Source organism: Bufo bufo, chromosome 1 (genome assembly GCF_905171765.1).
Source record: "Bufo bufo chromosome 1, aBufBuf1.1, whole genome shotgun sequence".
In the NCBI taxonomy this organism is placed as follows: Eukaryota; Metazoa; Chordata; class Amphibia; order Anura; family Bufonidae; genus Bufo; species Bufo bufo.
This window is the reverse complement of record NC_053389.1, coordinates 162,611,232-162,630,434: the sequence shown is the minus strand read 5'-3', so window position 1 is coordinate 162,630,434 and position 19,203 is coordinate 162,611,232. Positions and strand designations below refer to the sequence as shown.

Below are 19,203 nucleotides of genomic sequence, written 5' to 3'. Positions count from 1 at the left end.
ATACACTGATGTACCCCCATATCACACTACTATCATACACTGCTCTACCCTCATATCACACTACTATCATACACTGCTCTACCCTCATATCACACTATCATACACTGATGTACTCCCATATCACACACTGCTGTACTCCCATATCACACTATCATACACTTCTGTACCCCCATATCACACTACTATCATACACTGCTGTATCCCAATATCACAGTACTATCATACACTGCTGTACCCCATATCACACTATCATACACTGATGTACCCCCATATCACACTATCATACACTGCTGTATCCCCATATCACACTATCATACACTGTTGTATCCCCATATCACACTACTATCAAACAGTGCTGTACCCCCATATCATACACTGCTCTACCCCCATATCACACTACTATCATACACTGCTGTACCACCATATCACACTACTATCATACACTGCTGTACCCCCATATCACACTACTATCATACACTGCTGTACCCCCATATCACACTATCATACACTGCTGTACCCCCATATCACACTACTATCATACACTGCTCTACCCCCATATCACACTACTATCATACACTGCTGTACCCCCATATCACACTACTATCATACACTGCTGTACCCCCATATCACACTATCATACACTGCTCTACCCTCATATCACACTATCATACACTGCTGTACTCCCATATCACACTATCATACACTGCTGTACTCCCATATCACACTATCATACACTGCTGTACTCCCATATCACACTATCATACACTGCTGTACCCCCATATCACACTACTATCATACACTGCTGTACCCCCATATCACACTATTATCATACACTGCTCTACCCCCATATCACACTACTATCATACACTAATGTACCCCCATATCACACTACTATCATACACTGCTCTACCCTCATATCACACTATCATACACTGATGTACCCCCATATCACACTATCATACACTGCTGTACTCCCATATCACACTATCATACACTGCTGTACTCCCATATCACACTATCATACACTGCTGTACTCCCATATCACACTATCATACACTGCTGTACCCCCATATCACACTACTATCATACACTGCTGTACCCCCATATCACACTACTATCATACACTGCTCTACCCCCATATCACACTACTATCATACACTAATGTACCCCCATATCACACTACTATCATACACTGTACCCCCATATCACACTACTATCATACACTGATGTACCCCCATATCACACTACTATCATACACTGCTGTACCCTCATATCATACACTGATGTACCCCCATATCACACTACTATCATACACTGCTCTACCCTCATATCACACTGTCATACACTGATGTACCCCCATATCACACTACTATCATACACTGCTCTACCCTCATATCACACTACTATCATACACTGCTCTACCCTCATATCACACTATCATACACTGATGTACTCCCATATCACACACTGCTGTACTCCCATATCACAATATCATACACTGCTGTACCCCCATATCACACTACTATCATACACTGCTGTATCCCAATATCACAGTACTATCATACACTGCTGTACTCCATATCACACTATCATACACTGATGTACCCCCATATCACACTATCATACACTGCTGTATCCCCATATCACACTATCATACACTGTTGTATCCCCAAATCACACTACTATCAAACAGTGCTGTACCCCCATATCATACACTGCTCTACCCCCATATCACACTACTATCATACACTGCTGTACCACCATATCACACTACTATCATACACTGCTGTACCCCCATATCACACTACTATCATACACTGCTGTACCCCCATATCACACCACTATCATACACTGCTGTACCCCCATATCACACTACTATCATACACTGCTCTACCCCCATATCACACTACTATCATACACTGCTGTACCCCCATATCACACTACTATCATACACTGCTCTACCCACATATCACACTACTATCATACACTGCTCTACCCCCATATCACACTACTATCATACACTGCTGTACCCTCATATCACACTATCATACATTGCTGTACCCCCATATCACACTACTATCATACACTGATGTACCCCCATATCACACTACTATCATACACTGCTGTACCCTCATATCATACACTGATGTACCCCCATATCACACTACTATCATACACTGCTCTACCCTCATATCACACTGTCATACACTGATGTACCCCCATATCACACTACTATCATACACTGCTCTACCCCCATATCACACTACTATCATACACTGCTCTACCCTCATATCACACTATCATACACTGATGTACTCCCATATCACACACTGCTGTACTCCCATATCACACTATCATACACTTCTGTACCCCCATATCACACTACTATCATACACTGCTGTATCCCAATATCACAGTACTATCATACACTGCTGTACCCCATATCACACTATCATACACTGATGTACCCCCATATCACACTATCATACACTGCTGTATCCCCATATCACACTATCATACACTGTTGTATCCCCATATCACACTACTATCAAACAGTGCTGTACCCCCATATCATACACTGCTCTACCCCCATATCACACTACTATCATACACTGCTGTACCACCATATCACACTACTATCATACACTGCTGTACCCCCATATCACACTACTATCATACACTGCTGTACCCCCATATCACACTATCATACACTGCTGTACCCCCATATCACACCACTATCATACACTGCTGTACCCCCATATCACACTACTATCATACACTGCTGTACCCCCATATCACACTACTATCATACACTGCTGTACCCCCATATCACACTATCATACACTGCTCTACCCTCATATCACACTATCATACACTGCTGTACTCCCATATCACACTATCATACACTGCTGTACTCCCATATCACACTATCATACACTGCTGTACCCCCATATCACACTACTATCATACACTGCTGTACCCCCATATCACACTACTATCATACACTGCTCTACCCCCATATCACACTACTATCATACACTGATGTACCCCCATATCACACTACTATCATACACTGATGTACCCCCATATCACACTACTATCATACACTGATGTACCCCCATATCACACTACTATCATACACTGCTGTACCCCCATATCATACACTGCTCTACCCCCATATCACACTACTATCATACACTGCTCTACCCCCATATCACACTACTATCATACACTGCTGTACCCCCATATCATACACTGCTCTACCCCCATATCACACTACTATCATACACTGCTGTACCCCCATATCACACTACTATCATACACTGCTGTACCCCCATATCACACTACTATCATACACTGCTCTACCCCCATATCACACTACTATCATACACTGATGTACCCCCATATCACACTACTATCATACACTGCTCTACCCCCATATCACACTACTATCATACACTGCTCTACCCCCATATCATACACTGATGTACCCCCATATCACACTACTATCATACACTGCTCTACCCCCATATCACACTACTATCATACACTGCTGTACCCCCATATCACACTACTATCATACACTGATGTACCCCCATATCACACTACTATCATACACTGCTGTACCCCCATATCATACACTGCTCTACCCCCATATCACACTACTATCATACACTGCTCTACCCCCATATCACACTACTATCATACACTGCTGTACCCCCATATCATACACTGCTCTACCCCCATATCACACTACTATCATACACTGCTGTACCCCCATATCACACTACTATCATACACTGCTGTACCCCCATATCACACTACTATCATACACTGCTCTACCCCCATATCACACTACTATCATACACTGATGTACCCCCATATCACACTACTATCATACACTGCTCTACCCCCATATCACACTACTATCATACACTGCTCTACCCCCATATCATACACTGATGTACCCCCATATCACACTACTATCATACACTGCTCTACCCCCATATCACACTACTATCATACACTGCTGTACCCCCATATCACACTACTATCATACACTGATGTACCCCCATATCACACTACTATCATACACTGCTCTACCCCCATATCACACCACTATCATACACTGCTCTACCCCCATATCACACTACTATCATACACTGCTCTACCCACATATCGCACTACTATCATACACTGCTCTACCCACATATCACACTACTATCATACACTGCTCTACCCCCATATCACACTACTATCATACACTGCTCTACCCACATATCACACTACTATCATACACTGCTCTACCCCCATATCACACTACTATCATACACTGCTGTACCCCCATATCATACACTGCTCTACCCCCATATCACACTACTATCATACACTGCTCTACCCCCATATCACACTACTATCATACACTGCTCTACCCCCATATCACACTACTATCATACACTGCTCTACCCACATATCGCACTACTATCATACACTGCTCTACCCACATATCACACTACTATCATACACTGCTCTACCCCCATATCACACTACTATCATACACTGCTCTACCCACATATCACACTACTATCATACACTGCTGTACCCCCATATCACACTACTATCATACACTGCTGTACCCCCATATCACACTACTATCATACACTGCTCTACCCACATATCACACTACTATCATACACTGCTCTACCCCCATATCACACTACTATCATACACTGATGTACCCCCATATCACACTACTATCATACACTGCTCTACCCCCATATCACACTACTATCATACACTGCTCTACCCCCATATCACACTACTATCATACACTGATGTACCCCCATATCACACTACTATCATACACTGCTCTACCCCCATATCACACTACTATCATACACTGCTGTACCCCCATATCACACTACTATCATACACTGATGTACCCCCATATCACACTACTATCATACACTGCTCTACCCCCATATCACACCACTATCATACACTGCTCTACCCACATATCGCACTACTATCATACACTGCTCTACCCACATATCACACTACTATCATACAATGCTCTACCTCCATATCACACTACTATCATACACTGCTCTACCCCCATATCACACTACTATCATACACTGATGTACCCCCATATCACACTACTATCATACACTGCTCTACCCCCATATCACACTACTATCATACACTGCTCTACCCCCATATCACACTACTATCATACACTGCTGTACCCCCATATCACACTATCATACACTGCTGTACCCCCATATCACACCACTATCATACACTGCTGTACCCCCATATCACACTACTATCATACACTGCTCTACCCCCATATCACACTACTATCATACACTGCTCTACCCCCATATCACACTACTATCATACACTGCTCTACCCCCATATCACACTACTATCATACACTGCTCTACCCACATATCACACTACTATCATACACTGCTCTACCCCCATATCACACTACTATCATACACTGCTCTACCCCCATATCACACTACTATCATACACTGCTCTACCCCCATATCACACTACTATCATACACTGCTCTACCCCCATATCACACTACTATCATACACTGATGTACCCCCATATCACACTACTATCATACACTGCTCTACCCCCATATCACACTATCATACACTGATGTACCCCCATATCACACTACTATCATACACTGCTCTACCCCCATATCACACTACTATCATACACTGATGTACCCCCATATCACACTATCATACACTGATGTACCCCCATATCACACTATCATACACTGCTGTATCCCCATATCACACTATCATACACTGTTGTATCCCCAAATCACACTACTATCAAACAGTGCTGTACCCCCATATCATACACTGCTCTACCCCCATATCACACTACTATCATACACTGCTGTATGTACCACCATATCACACTACTATCATACACTGCTGTACCCCCATATCACACTACTATCATACACTGCTGTACCCCCATATCACACTATCATACACTGCTGTACCCCCATATCACACCACTATCATACACTGCTGTACCCCCATATCACACTACTATCATACACTGCTCTACCCCCATATCACACTACTATCATACACTGCTGTACCCCCATATCACACTACTATCATACACTGCTCTACCCACATATCACACTACTATCATACACTGCTCTACCCCCATATCACACTACTATCATACACTGCTGTACCCTCATATCACACTATCATACATTGCTGTACCCCCATATCACACTATCATACACTGATGTACCCCCATATCACACTACTATCATACACTGCTCTACCCCCATATCACACTACTATCATACACTGCTGTACCCTCATATCACACTATCATACATTGCTGTACCCCCATATCACACTACTATCATACACTGATGTACCCCCCATATCACACTACTATCATACACTGCTGTACCCTCATATCATACACTGATGTACCCCCATATCACACTACTATCATACACTGCTCTACCCTCATATCACACTGTCATACACTGATGTACCCCCATATCACACTACTATCATACACTGCTCTACCCTCATATCACACTACTATCATACACTGCTCTACCCTCATATCACACTATCATACACTGATGTACTCCCATATCACACACTGCTGTACTCCCATATCACACTATCATACACTGCTGTACCCCCATATCACACTACTATCATACACTGCTGTATCCCAATATCACAGTACTATCATACACTGCTGTACCCCATATCACACTATCATACACTGATGTACCCCCATATCACACTATCATACACTGCTGTATCCCCATATCACACTATCATACACTGTTGTATCCCCATATCACACTACTATCAAACAGTGCTGTACCCCCATATCATACACTGCTCTACCCCCATATCACACTACTATCATACACTGCTGTACCCCCATATCACACTACTATCATACACTGCTGTACCCCCATATCACACTACTATCATACACTGCTGTACCCCCATATCACACTATCATACACTGCTGTACCCCCATATCACACCACTATCATACACTGCTGTACCCCCATATCACACTACTATCATACACTGCTCTACCCCCATATCACACTACTATCATACACTGCTGTACCCCCATATCACACTACTATCATACACTGCTGTACCCCCATATCACACTATCATACACTGCTCTACCCTCATATCACACTATCATACACTGCTGTACTCCCATATCACACTATCATACACTGCTGTACTCCCATATCACACTATCATACACTGCTGTACTCCCATATCACACTATCATACACTGCTGTACCCCCATATCACACTACTATCATACACTGCTGTACCCCCATATCACACTATTATCATACACTGCTCTACCCCCATATCACACTACTATCATACACTAATGTACCCCCATATCACACTACTATCATACACTGCTCTACCCTCATATCACACTATCATACACTGATGTACCCCCATATCACACTATCATACACTGCTGTACTCCCATATCACACTATCATACACTGCTGTACTCCCATATCACACTATCATACACTGCTGTACTCCCATATCACACTATCATACACTGCTGTACCCCCATATCACACTACTATCATACACTGCTGTACCCCCATATCACACTACTATCATACACTGCTCTACCCCCATATCACACTACTATCATACACTGATGTACCCCCATATCACACTACTATCATACACTGTACCCCCATATCACACTACTATCATACACTGATGTACCCCCATATCACACTACTATCATACACTGCTGTACCCTCATATCATACACTGATGTACCCCCATATCACACTACTATCATACACTGCTCTACCCTCATATCACACTGTCATACACTGATGTACCCCCATATCACACTACTATCATACACTGCTCTACCCTCATATCACACTACTATCATACACTGCTCTACCCTCATATCACACTATCATACACTGATGTACTCCCATATCACACACTGCTGTACTCCCATATCACAATATCATACACTGCTGTACCCCCATATCACACTACTATCATACACTGCTGTATCCCAATATCACAGTACTATCATACACTGCTGTACTCCATATCACACTATCATACACTGATGTACCCCCATATCACACTATCATACACTGCTGTATCCCCATATCACACTATCATACACTGTTGTATCCCCAAATCACACTACTATCAAACAGTGCTGTACCCCCATATCATACACTGCTCTACCCCCATATCACACTACTATCATACACTGCTGTACCCCCATATCACACTACTATCATACACTGCTGTACCCCCATATCACACTACTATCATACACTGCTGTACCCCCATATCACACTACTATCATACACTGCTGTACCCCCATATCACACTACTATCATACACTGCTCTACCCCCATATCACACTACTATCATACACTGCTGTACCCCCATATCACACTACTATCATACACTGCTCTACCCACATATCACACTACTATCATACACTGCTCTACCCCCATATCACACTACTATCATACACTGCTGTACCCTCATATCACACTATCATACATTGCTGTACCCCCATATCACACTACTATCATACACTGATGTACCCCCATATCACACTACTATCATACACTGCTGTACCCTCATATCATACACTGATGTACCCCCATATCACACTACTATCATACACTGCTCTACCCTCATATCACACTGTCATACACTGATGTACCCCCATATCACACTACTATCATACACTGCTCTACCCTCATATCACACTACTATCATACACTGCTCTACCCTCATATCACACTATCATACACTGATGTACTCCCATATCACACACTGCTGTACTCCCATATCACACTATCATACACTTCTGTACCCCCATATCACACTACTATCATACACTGCTGTATCCCAATATCACAGTACTATCATACACTGCTGTACCCCATATCACACTATCATACACTGATGTACCCCCATATCACACTATCATACACTGCTGTATCCCCATATCACACTATCATACACTGTTGTATCCCCATATCACACTACTATCAAACAGTGCTGTACCCCCATATCATACACTGCTCTACCCCCATATCACACTACTATCATACACTGCTGTACCACCATATCACACTACTATCATACACTGCTGTACCCCCATATCACACTACTATCATACACTGCTGTACCCCCATATCACACTATCATACACTGCTGTACCCCCATATCACACCACTATCATACACTGCTGTACCCCCATATCACACTACTATCATACACTGCTCTACCCCCATATCACACTACTATCATACACTGCTGTACCCCCATATCACACTACTATCATACACTGCTGTACCCCCATATCACACTATCATACACTGCTCTACCCTCATATCACACTATCATACACTGCTGTACTCCCATATCACACTATCATACACTGCTGTACTCCCATATCACACTATCATACACTGCTGTACCCCCATATCACACTACTATCATACACTGCTGTACCCCCATATCACACTATCATACACTGCTGTACTCCCATATCACACTATCATACACTGCTGTACTCCCATATCACACTATCATACACTGCTGTACCCCCATATCACACTACTATCATACACTGCTGTACCCCCATATCACACTACTATCATACACTGCTCTACCCCCATTTCACACTACTATCATACACTGATGTACCCCCATATCACACTACTATCATACACTGATGTACCCCCATATCACACTACTATCATACACTGATGTACCCCCATATCACACTACTATCATACACTGATGTACCCCCATATCACACTACTATCATACACTGATGTACCCCCATATCACACTACTATCATACACTGCTGTACCCCCATATCACACTACTATTATACACTGCTGTACCCCCATATCACACTACTATCATACACTGCTCTACCCCCATATCACACTACTATCATACACTGATGTACCCCCATATCACACTATCATACACTGCTGTATCCTTATATCACACTATCATACACTGCTCAACCCCCATATCACACTACTATCATACACTGCTCTACCCCCATATCACACTACTATCATACACTGCTCAACTTCCATATCACACTACTATCATACACTGCTCTACCCCCATATCACACTACTATCATACACTGCTGTACCCCCATATCACACTATCATACACTGCTCTACCCTCATATCACACTATCATACACTGATGTACCCCCATATCACACTGTCATACACTGCTGTACTCCCATATCACACTATCATACACTGCTGTACTCCCATATCACACTATCATACACTGCTGTACCCCCATATCACAGTATCATACACTGCTGTATCCCAATATCACACTATCATACACTGCTGTATCCCAATATCACACTATCATACACTGCTGTATCCCCATATCACACTATCATACACTGCTGTATCCCAATATCACACTATCATACACTGCTGTATCCCCATATCACACTATCATACACTGCTGTACTCCCATATCACACTACTATCATACAGTGCTGTACCCCCATATCGCACTACTACCATACACTGCTGTACCCCCATATCGCACTACTATCATACACTGCTGTACCCCCATATCACACTACTATCATACACTGCTGTACCCCCATATCACACTACTATCATACACCGCTGTACCCCCATATCACACTACTATCATACACTGCTCTACCCCCATATCACACTACTATCATACACTGCTCTACCCCCATATCACACTATCATACACTGATGTACCCCCATATCACACTACTATCATACACTGATGTACCCCATATCACACTACTATCATACACTGATGTACCCCCATATCACACTACTATCATACACTGATGTACCCCCATATCACACTACTATCATACACTGATGTACCCCCATATCACACTACTATCATACACTGATGTACCCCCATATCACACTATCATACACTGATGTACCCCCATATCACACTACTATCATACACTGATGTACCCCCATATCGCACTACTATCATACACTGCTGTATCCTCATATCACACTACTATCATACACTGATGTACCCCCATATCGCACTACTATCATACACTGCTGTATCCTCATATCACACTACTATCATACACTGCTGTACCCCCATATCACACTAGGTTATAATACACTGCTCATCCCTGTACATCGGTCTATAATAATACACTGCTGCATCCCCATATCACCCTAAAATAATTTCTCGCCCATATTCATTGGGAGACACAGGAACCGTGGGTATAGCTATGTCCTCTAGGAGGCGTTGACACTAGTAAAAGCTGTTAGCTCCTCCCCTGGCAGCTATACCCCCTCCAGCCAGGAGAGAGAGCTTCAGTTTTTTCTAGTGTCAACAGGAGGCAAGTCCTCCCTGCTCTGCAGGGATCTCCTGAAGATTTTTTATTTTAGTTTATTTTTTTCCTTCTTTTTCAGATGGGAAAACAGTGGTCGCTTCGCCTCCCTGTTCTCCCGGGGTCGAGTTGCGCCAGTGCCGGTGTCCCGCACTGCTGCCTCCCCCACAGAAGACAAGGTGGACCAGGGCAGCTTCGCTCCCCTGCATCCCGCTAGCCAAGGGGTCACCCATCCAAGCCCCCCTTTTCCAGCGTACTGCCACTACGGTGCCAGTAGCTGAAGGGGTGACCCTGCTGGACCAGAGGAGGGGTGAAGATGGCGGCAGGATGAGGTGAGTACACGGGAATAGGTAAGTATCAACCCTCTTCCCCCTCCCTCCCTCGTTCATCATCACTCAGGGGCCCGCTCCAAGCACACCTACGATTAAGGCATGCCACCTGCCTCCTGGTATCTCTAGCTAGTTTAACCCTTCCAGGGGCAGTCTCTGTTGTGGCGGCTTTCTAATTCCCCCCTTACTAGGCAGGCCAGGGGCCAATTGGTTGATCAGTCCATCGGGGGTTAATGGCAATGCCTGCGCCATTATACAGAAAGATGGCGTCCGACATAGTCAGGGCAACCCGGTCAGGTCCTATCTCGGGTACTGGTGGGCAACCATCTCTGATATTACCCACCTACCCTGCGATGTGCCTAAGCTCGGCGACTCCAGCGGAGGCCTAGAGCAACGGAGACGGGCGGCTGCAGGGGTTGCTGAGTGGAGGGAGTTGCCTGCGGCGCAATGCCATGGAGTGAGTGATTTTTTCCTGGTGGCTGTGGCTGCCGGCGGAGCATGTGGGGACCGAGCGCACCGCTGGTAACGAGACGCTCAGTCACACATACAGAGAGGCCCCCGCTCCCTGACACCTACCACAATTTACACCCCTTGGTGCAGGACGCCGGCGCACCACTCCAGATGGGGTTAAATGCAGCGCGATCGGCTGTGCACCGCATCGGTGTTCCGGCCCGCACTTCTCTGCCCTACCCGCCTATCATCTGCGGGGTGAACGCCCCCAGTCAGTCCGGCCGATCTCTAACACAGCCGGTGCAACATTCGGCGGAGGGGGGGCACTCTCTTGAAATGCCACAGCTTTCGTCTGGGAAGGGGGGCACTTCTCCCCCAGACACCTTCTGAGCTTCGTCACTGGTCCTCCTGACTGCATTAACCCTTCCTGGCCGGCACCTGACGATCTGGTGCTCCTCCCTCTAAGTACAGTGCATGAGTGGAGAATTTTAACCCCTTCCTGCCTGTCATTGAGACCGGCTTCCTAGTGAAAATGTATAAAATAATAATAAAGGAAATTTTTCTTTCCATTCGGGTCCCCCTCCTCAGCCGCAGGGCCACCCGGTCAGTGTGGTTCCACACTGGGCCCGTGTCCTATCTCGGGTAAGGGGGACTTCTAATGGTTCCCAATCCGCTCTCCGGGGCCGTTTTAGTTGATGATTCTCCACCTGCGCAATCCAGTGACGGACCACTGCAGGATCCCAATCCGTCCTCCGGGGCCGTTTTGGTTGATGATTTTCCACCTGCGCAATCCAGTGAAGGACCACTGCAGGATCCCAATCCGTCCTCCGGGGCCGTTTTGGTTCATGATTTTCCACCTGCGCAATCCAGTGAAGGACCACTGCAGGATCCCAATCCGTCCTCCGGGGCCGTTTTCGTTGATAATTCTCCACCTGCTCAATATAGCGGAGAACCTCTGGAATTTCCAATTTACCCTCCGAGGTCATTTGGTTGAAAAATTCTCAGTTTTCATACATCACGTGGAGGACAGCTGAAGCATTCCAAACCCACCCTCTGGGTCGTTTGGTTGCTAATTCTCCACCTGCGCAATTCAGGAAGGATCTCCGCAGGATTCCCAATCCGTTTTCCGGGGCCATTTGGTTGATAATTCACCACCTGCGCCATACAGTGGAGAACCTCTGGATTCCCAATCCACCCTCCTGGGTCGTTTGGTTGATGATTCCCCACCTGCGCAATTCCAGTGGGAGACAACTGGAACTTCCCAATCCACCCTCTGGGGTCGTTTGGTTGATAGTTCTCTGCCGGCGCAATTTTATACAGAACCCCTGTTCCCAATCCACCCTCCCGGGTCGTTGGTTGATGATTCTCAGCCGGCGCGATTTTATACGGGACCTCTGTTCCCATTCCACCCCCTGGGTGGTTTGGTTGCTAAGCCCCCTCCTGCGCGCTAGCGGACCACATCAGGTCATCTTCTCCTCGAACATCTCTGCACCCCCTCCCTTCCTCCCCGGGTCACGCTCAGGCGCACCCTCTCTCACAGGAGCGGGTCTGTCTGAGGGGGGGGGAGAGAATCACTGGTTCAGTCCCTGACATGAATCCGAAGCAATCTCCTAAGATTGCGTCTACGGTGGCCAGCAGCACTTGTCGTAGGCATTACCCCCTTCCTTAGGCGGAGTAATTGCACTACTTTGGGATACAGTACTGACCTTATACATTGTCCCCTGTCATAGGTGGACTAAGTACAATAACACTGATTCAGTGCCGGATGTATACATTCCCCCTTCTGTAGGTGGCGGAATTGCATCTCCACTGGGTTCAGTACCTGCCGTATTCAATAGCTCCTTCCACAGGTGCCAGGATGACATTATCACTGGTTACAAGGTGTGCTGTATGCATTACCCCCTTACTTAGGTGCTAATTGCACTCCCACAGGGTACAGGACTCGCCATATGCACTAGTTCTCGCCGTGGGCATTAACCCTCCTTTATAGGTGGGGCCTTTTCCCTACCACTGGCTTAAGTACTCCGTACGCATTCCACCTTCCATAGGTGGGGTAATTGCACCACCATTGGATACGGTCCGACTGTCGCGCTATCCTCCCATAGCTGGAGTGTTACACATCACTGTGCTTCCTGCCTGCCTTACTCCCTTTCGCAAGTGATCCACTAGCGGGGGAATAACTGAATATCTTCAGATACGGCAATTCAACATTCGGTACTCAACGGTGCCCGGTACTCTTACTCTAGTGCTACATGAGTGGATACGGTGGCTATTTCTTATTCTGTTCTTTTTGGTACTGGTTTTGGCCATGATTATAACTCCTCTGTCTTGTGTCCTAGAGACTCCCATCTCCATGGGTCTTCATTGTTCCAGTCGGTCATGATATTGTCCGCATCAGTAGTAGTGCGTACACCATTGCACATATATGGTGAGTGCGTTCCAACGAGTCAAGTGCTCACTGACTGTATTCTCTATCCACCACTCCTCCTTCTCTGGGAAAGTGGTTATGCTGGCGCTCTGGTAGCAACTACAGCGTGTTTTCCTCCACAGGTGCAGCCTTTCGCTAATGCTTGAGTTCGGGGTCGCTGCAGTGGGACATCTCCTCAGGTAGGAGCCCTACCCTGGCGCCAGCTTGGCAGTTGCTCCTGTTCGGCGCAGTTCCAGGTAGAATTCTTAAGGTTGTTCTACTTAAACTGGGGCATTAGGGTACGTGGCTTCTACGGATAGTCTCAGGCCTCCCTCTCAGTTTTTTGCGCTGACGGGGCGAGCACTGGCTATTACTGTGGGAGCGGTATTGCATACCACTACATACTTGGGGTCTGTCTGTTTAGTTTTTTCGTCAGGTGATGGACTCTTCATCAACTGAAATTCTTGGCTACTTCTGTATAGCGCCAGTCTCTGCGGGAAATGGGCTTGGACCTGACCTATTCTTCCCCTGTCCCCTTCCTCCTCTGGATCATGATTCATAGACACGCATGCCTTGGTAGTTCCTATGTTACTACCTTCCCTCATCTGCACCTGCATGGGGTATTTTTTTAGTGGCCTTCCATTCCAGGCACGCTCCGGTCCCGACTGGTGGGCTGTGGCGCCCTCCACATCCCTCCTTCTATAGGGACTCCTTCCATTGGTCTGGGTGTGCTAACGGTATCTATACGAAAGCTCCCCACCTTCTCTCCCGAGCAGGAGTTCCGGAAACATACGACATGGATGCCCTGACATCTCCTTGGCGGGAGTTTCTCCCTCCTTACGTGTTTCTTCTCTCCTACCCAGGGTTCTACCGAGGATCAGATGGAGGGCATTCTGAATAAACTTAGTCGCTCCGGATTGGCCCCGTCGCGCGTGGTACGCTGATCTCGTTCTCCTTCTAGGAGATGTCTCTTGTCACTGCCACTCAGAGACTACCTTCCTTTAGGGTCCGGTCTTACATTGGCATTTAGGGTCTTGGTTGACGGCGGGGCCTCCCCTGGTGCCCATGGAAACCTTCTTTCAGGGAGTGGCACATACGTTTCCTCCGTACCGTCCCTTACCGCCTTGGGATCTGATTATAGTTCTCTCAGAGTTCCAGTCTTATCCCTTTGAGCCCTTGGGGAGACATTTCTCTCCGGCTCCTGTCCTAGAAGTTAGTTTGTTCTTGTGGCTCTCATCTATCAGACTGGTGTTTCGAGTTGGGGGTGCTCTCTTGCAGAGAACCCTTCCTGGGTCTTCACAAGGATAAGGCGGTTCTCTGGCCCATTCCTTTTTTCTCCCGAAGGTGGTCTCTGTCTTCCACTTCAATGTAGAAATTGTCCTTCCTTCACTGCCCCTCTCCTTCACTCCCTAAGGCAGGGAGCTACGTCATTATTGGCAGCCTCCAGTCCCTTCCGGCGTACGGAACCCCCCTTTTTTGTCATTCGGAGGTTCCACGCAAAGAATTGGCGGCCTCCAAGGGGCAATTGCACGATGGAGTCGGTCTGCAAATGCCTTACCGTTCTGCCCTTAAGTATCACGGCTCGCTCCCCTGAGCGGTGTACGCTTCTTGGGCTCTGAGGCATCGCGCCTCGGCTGCGCAGTTGTATAAGTGGCTTCCGATCCTCCTTACACACATGCAATTTTTTTTTGCATTCCTATGCATCTGAGGCCCCTGCTTAGCCCGCAAGGTCTTGCATGCGGCAGTTTCTTAGCTACCAGCAGGGACGCTTGCTTCCATGGGTCTGTGGTTATTCCCTCCCCATGGACTGCTCTTGAACGTCCCACGGTTCCTGTGTCCCCCAATGAATATGGGCGAGAAAAGGAGATTTGTGTATAACCTACCAGTAAAATCTCTTTCTTGCTCTTCATTGGGAGACACAGCACCCACCCAGTATTGTTGTTCGGCCACAGTTGTGGCTGTTGCTGGTTAGAACCTGGTTCGGTTCTTGGCATTGTTGCTGTTACACGTTTTTTTCGTTGGTTTTCTTGCTTCTCCTACTGCTTCTCACAAACTGAAGCTCTCTCTCCTGGCTGGAGGGGGTATAGCTGCCAGGGGAGGAGCTAACAGCTTTTACTAGTGTCAACGCCTCCTAGAGGACATAGCTATACCCATGGTCTCTGTGTCCCCCAATGAAAAGCGAGAGAGAGATTTTACTGGTAAGTTATACAAAAATCTCCTTTTACAGCCACCCCCTTCCCCATATACCATTCTGCAAGTGATTGCTTGCATTGTAAAAGACAAATAGAAGCTGTGTGACCACCAGCATGGCTGCCTCCCAGCTTTCCAGACTCATTATTCTGCCTAGTGATGGCAGACATCGCTGCTACATCATTTTCACATTTAAAGGGGTTGTCCGGAGTTTTACTATTGATGACCTATTCTTAATATTAGATTGGCAGGGGTCCCACACCTGGCAACCCTGCCGATCAGCTGTACGATGAGACGGCGCGTGTAGTGCGTCTCTCTTCCTGTCCGCTCTTGCTGTCTATGATCTTTCCCATAGACAGCAGCAGCAGTGGACAGGATGAGAGAAGGGAGATGGCATATGCGCACTACACACACTGTCTCATCATACAGCTGATCGGCGGGGTTGCCAGGTGTGGGACCCCTGCCAATCTAATATTGAAGATAGCTCATCAATAGTAAAAGCCCAGACAACCCCTTTAAAACTGTGTGACTGTCCCATGTGAACTGTAATGGCCGCCATGATGGTTGTCACCCGGCTGTTCTAGGAGTGAAGACAGTACTGAGAGCCATTTACTGGTGGTAGATGTACAGTGATGAGTTCTGGGACAGTCATCAGATTTACTTTTGTTTTCTGCAGTGGCGAGATGACGGTGTGCGCCATGTTCGGCTGTAAGAATCGCATGCACAAGGGATGTGGGAAACACTTCTTCAGGTAATTCCTGCAAATTCCCCGGGGGCGTCCAGTAAATGGAAGTGTGTAGTGTAAAGTTCAAAATCACTTCTTGCTGTCAGCGAATAGGAAAATTCTTGTTTACCTGCAGAGGCTGGAAACCAGTCCTGGCCTATTACATCTCACAGCTGAGTGTTTGTTGCAGTTGTATCCATCTTAGATAATTCACGGTTATTGGCCACGGATCGTATTGTGCATCCATGTTGTTTCTTTTAGGTACCAGTCATTTAAAGGGGTTGTCCGAGTGTTACTGATGGCCTACCCTCAGGCAAGGTCATCCGTATGTGATCGGTGGGGGGCCTGCTGATCAGCTGTTTGGAGAGGCCACTGTTCTCCAGTGAGTGCTGTGGCCTCTTCCTAGACCAGTGACATCACATTAATCGATCATGTAGCCTAGGCGTAGATCAGCCCCATGTAAGTAAAGTATGAAGCACCGCTGCAATCCAGTGGACGGGGCTGTGCTTGTTAAGCTGGTAGGAGGCCGCGACGCTTGCATGAGCACCGCACCCTCTTTAAACAGACGATCGGTGGGGATGCCGGGAGTTATCAGTATCTAACACTCGGAAAACCACTTTAAAGTGATGGTCTAATGATGAATTTTTGGAAAATTGGAACAGATTTACATTGGTCATGAATGATCATTTCTAGTTCTATAGACACCATAATGAAATCTGGGTGATCTATGCACCAGTGTGGCAGCTTCAGGGTGTGTTTACGCAATGGGGTTCATTAGCAAACATTTGTACAAGGTACAAATTTGCAGACAATTGGCCTTTTACTGTCTGCGTTAGTGAGCCAAACTCGCTGATTTTAGGGGGACCAGACAAACTGTCTTATGTGTATGAAGGATTGGGCAGTTTGATTTCAGCATGCTAAATCCTTTGTTTTCATGGGAGATTAGCGGCCAGAGGTATCTAGCTGGCAGCGGCTTACTCCCCTCTCTCCATTGAGAACACGTATACACCGAGCCAGTCTGAGAGTATACATGTATGGAGGAATAGCTGTCAGCCAACAGCTCTTTAAGGCCTTATGCACACGGCCGTTCCGTGCATTGGGGACCGCAGTTTGCGGTCCCCAATGCACGGTCAACATCCGTGCGGCGGCCAGGACGGATCGAGACCCATTCAGCTTGAATGGTTCTGTGAACCATCCGCACCTTAAAAAAATAGAACATGTTCTATTTTTTTGCGGAGCGGAGGCACGGACAGAAACACCATGGAAGCACTCTGTAGTGCTTCCATGGGGTTCCGTGCCTCCGTTCCGTTCCGCACCGCAGCTCCGGATTGCCTCCATGAGGCTGGAAGAATAACTTGTGCAGACAGCGGGAGTAAAGTGAGTATTTAGTTCCTTTGGGGGCACTTTGGAGGAGAGATTGGTGCATTATTTACTAGGGGGCACTTCATATAAAGAGAAACTACTGGGGGGGGGGCAATATTTAAAAAAAACAAAAACACTACTAGGGGGCACTTTATGTAAAGCGGCCACAACTAGGGGGCATTTTATGTACGGGGATGATTACTAAGTAGGAGTATAAAAGGAGGCACTTTACTAAATAGGTGCACTCAATTATGCAGAA

The 19,203-nt window shown here is 46.5% G+C and overlaps 1 protein-coding gene across 2 annotated transcripts in view; it reads left to right on the top strand.

Annotated features, from left to right (window-relative positions):
- Window positions 1-19,203, top strand: part of TBRG1 (transforming growth factor beta regulator 1) — a 77,723-nt gene that overhangs the window by 13,433 nt on the left and 45,087 nt on the right. For both annotated transcript variants that reach the window (XM_040431264.1, XM_040431255.1), the window contains exon 2: window positions 17,535-17,609. In XM_040431264.1, coding sequence (XP_040287198.1) covers window positions 17,542-17,609 — 68 coding nt within the window. In that variant the 5' untranslated portion in view covers window positions 17,535-17,541. The remainder of the gene's footprint in view (window positions 1-17,534; window positions 17,610-19,203) is intronic.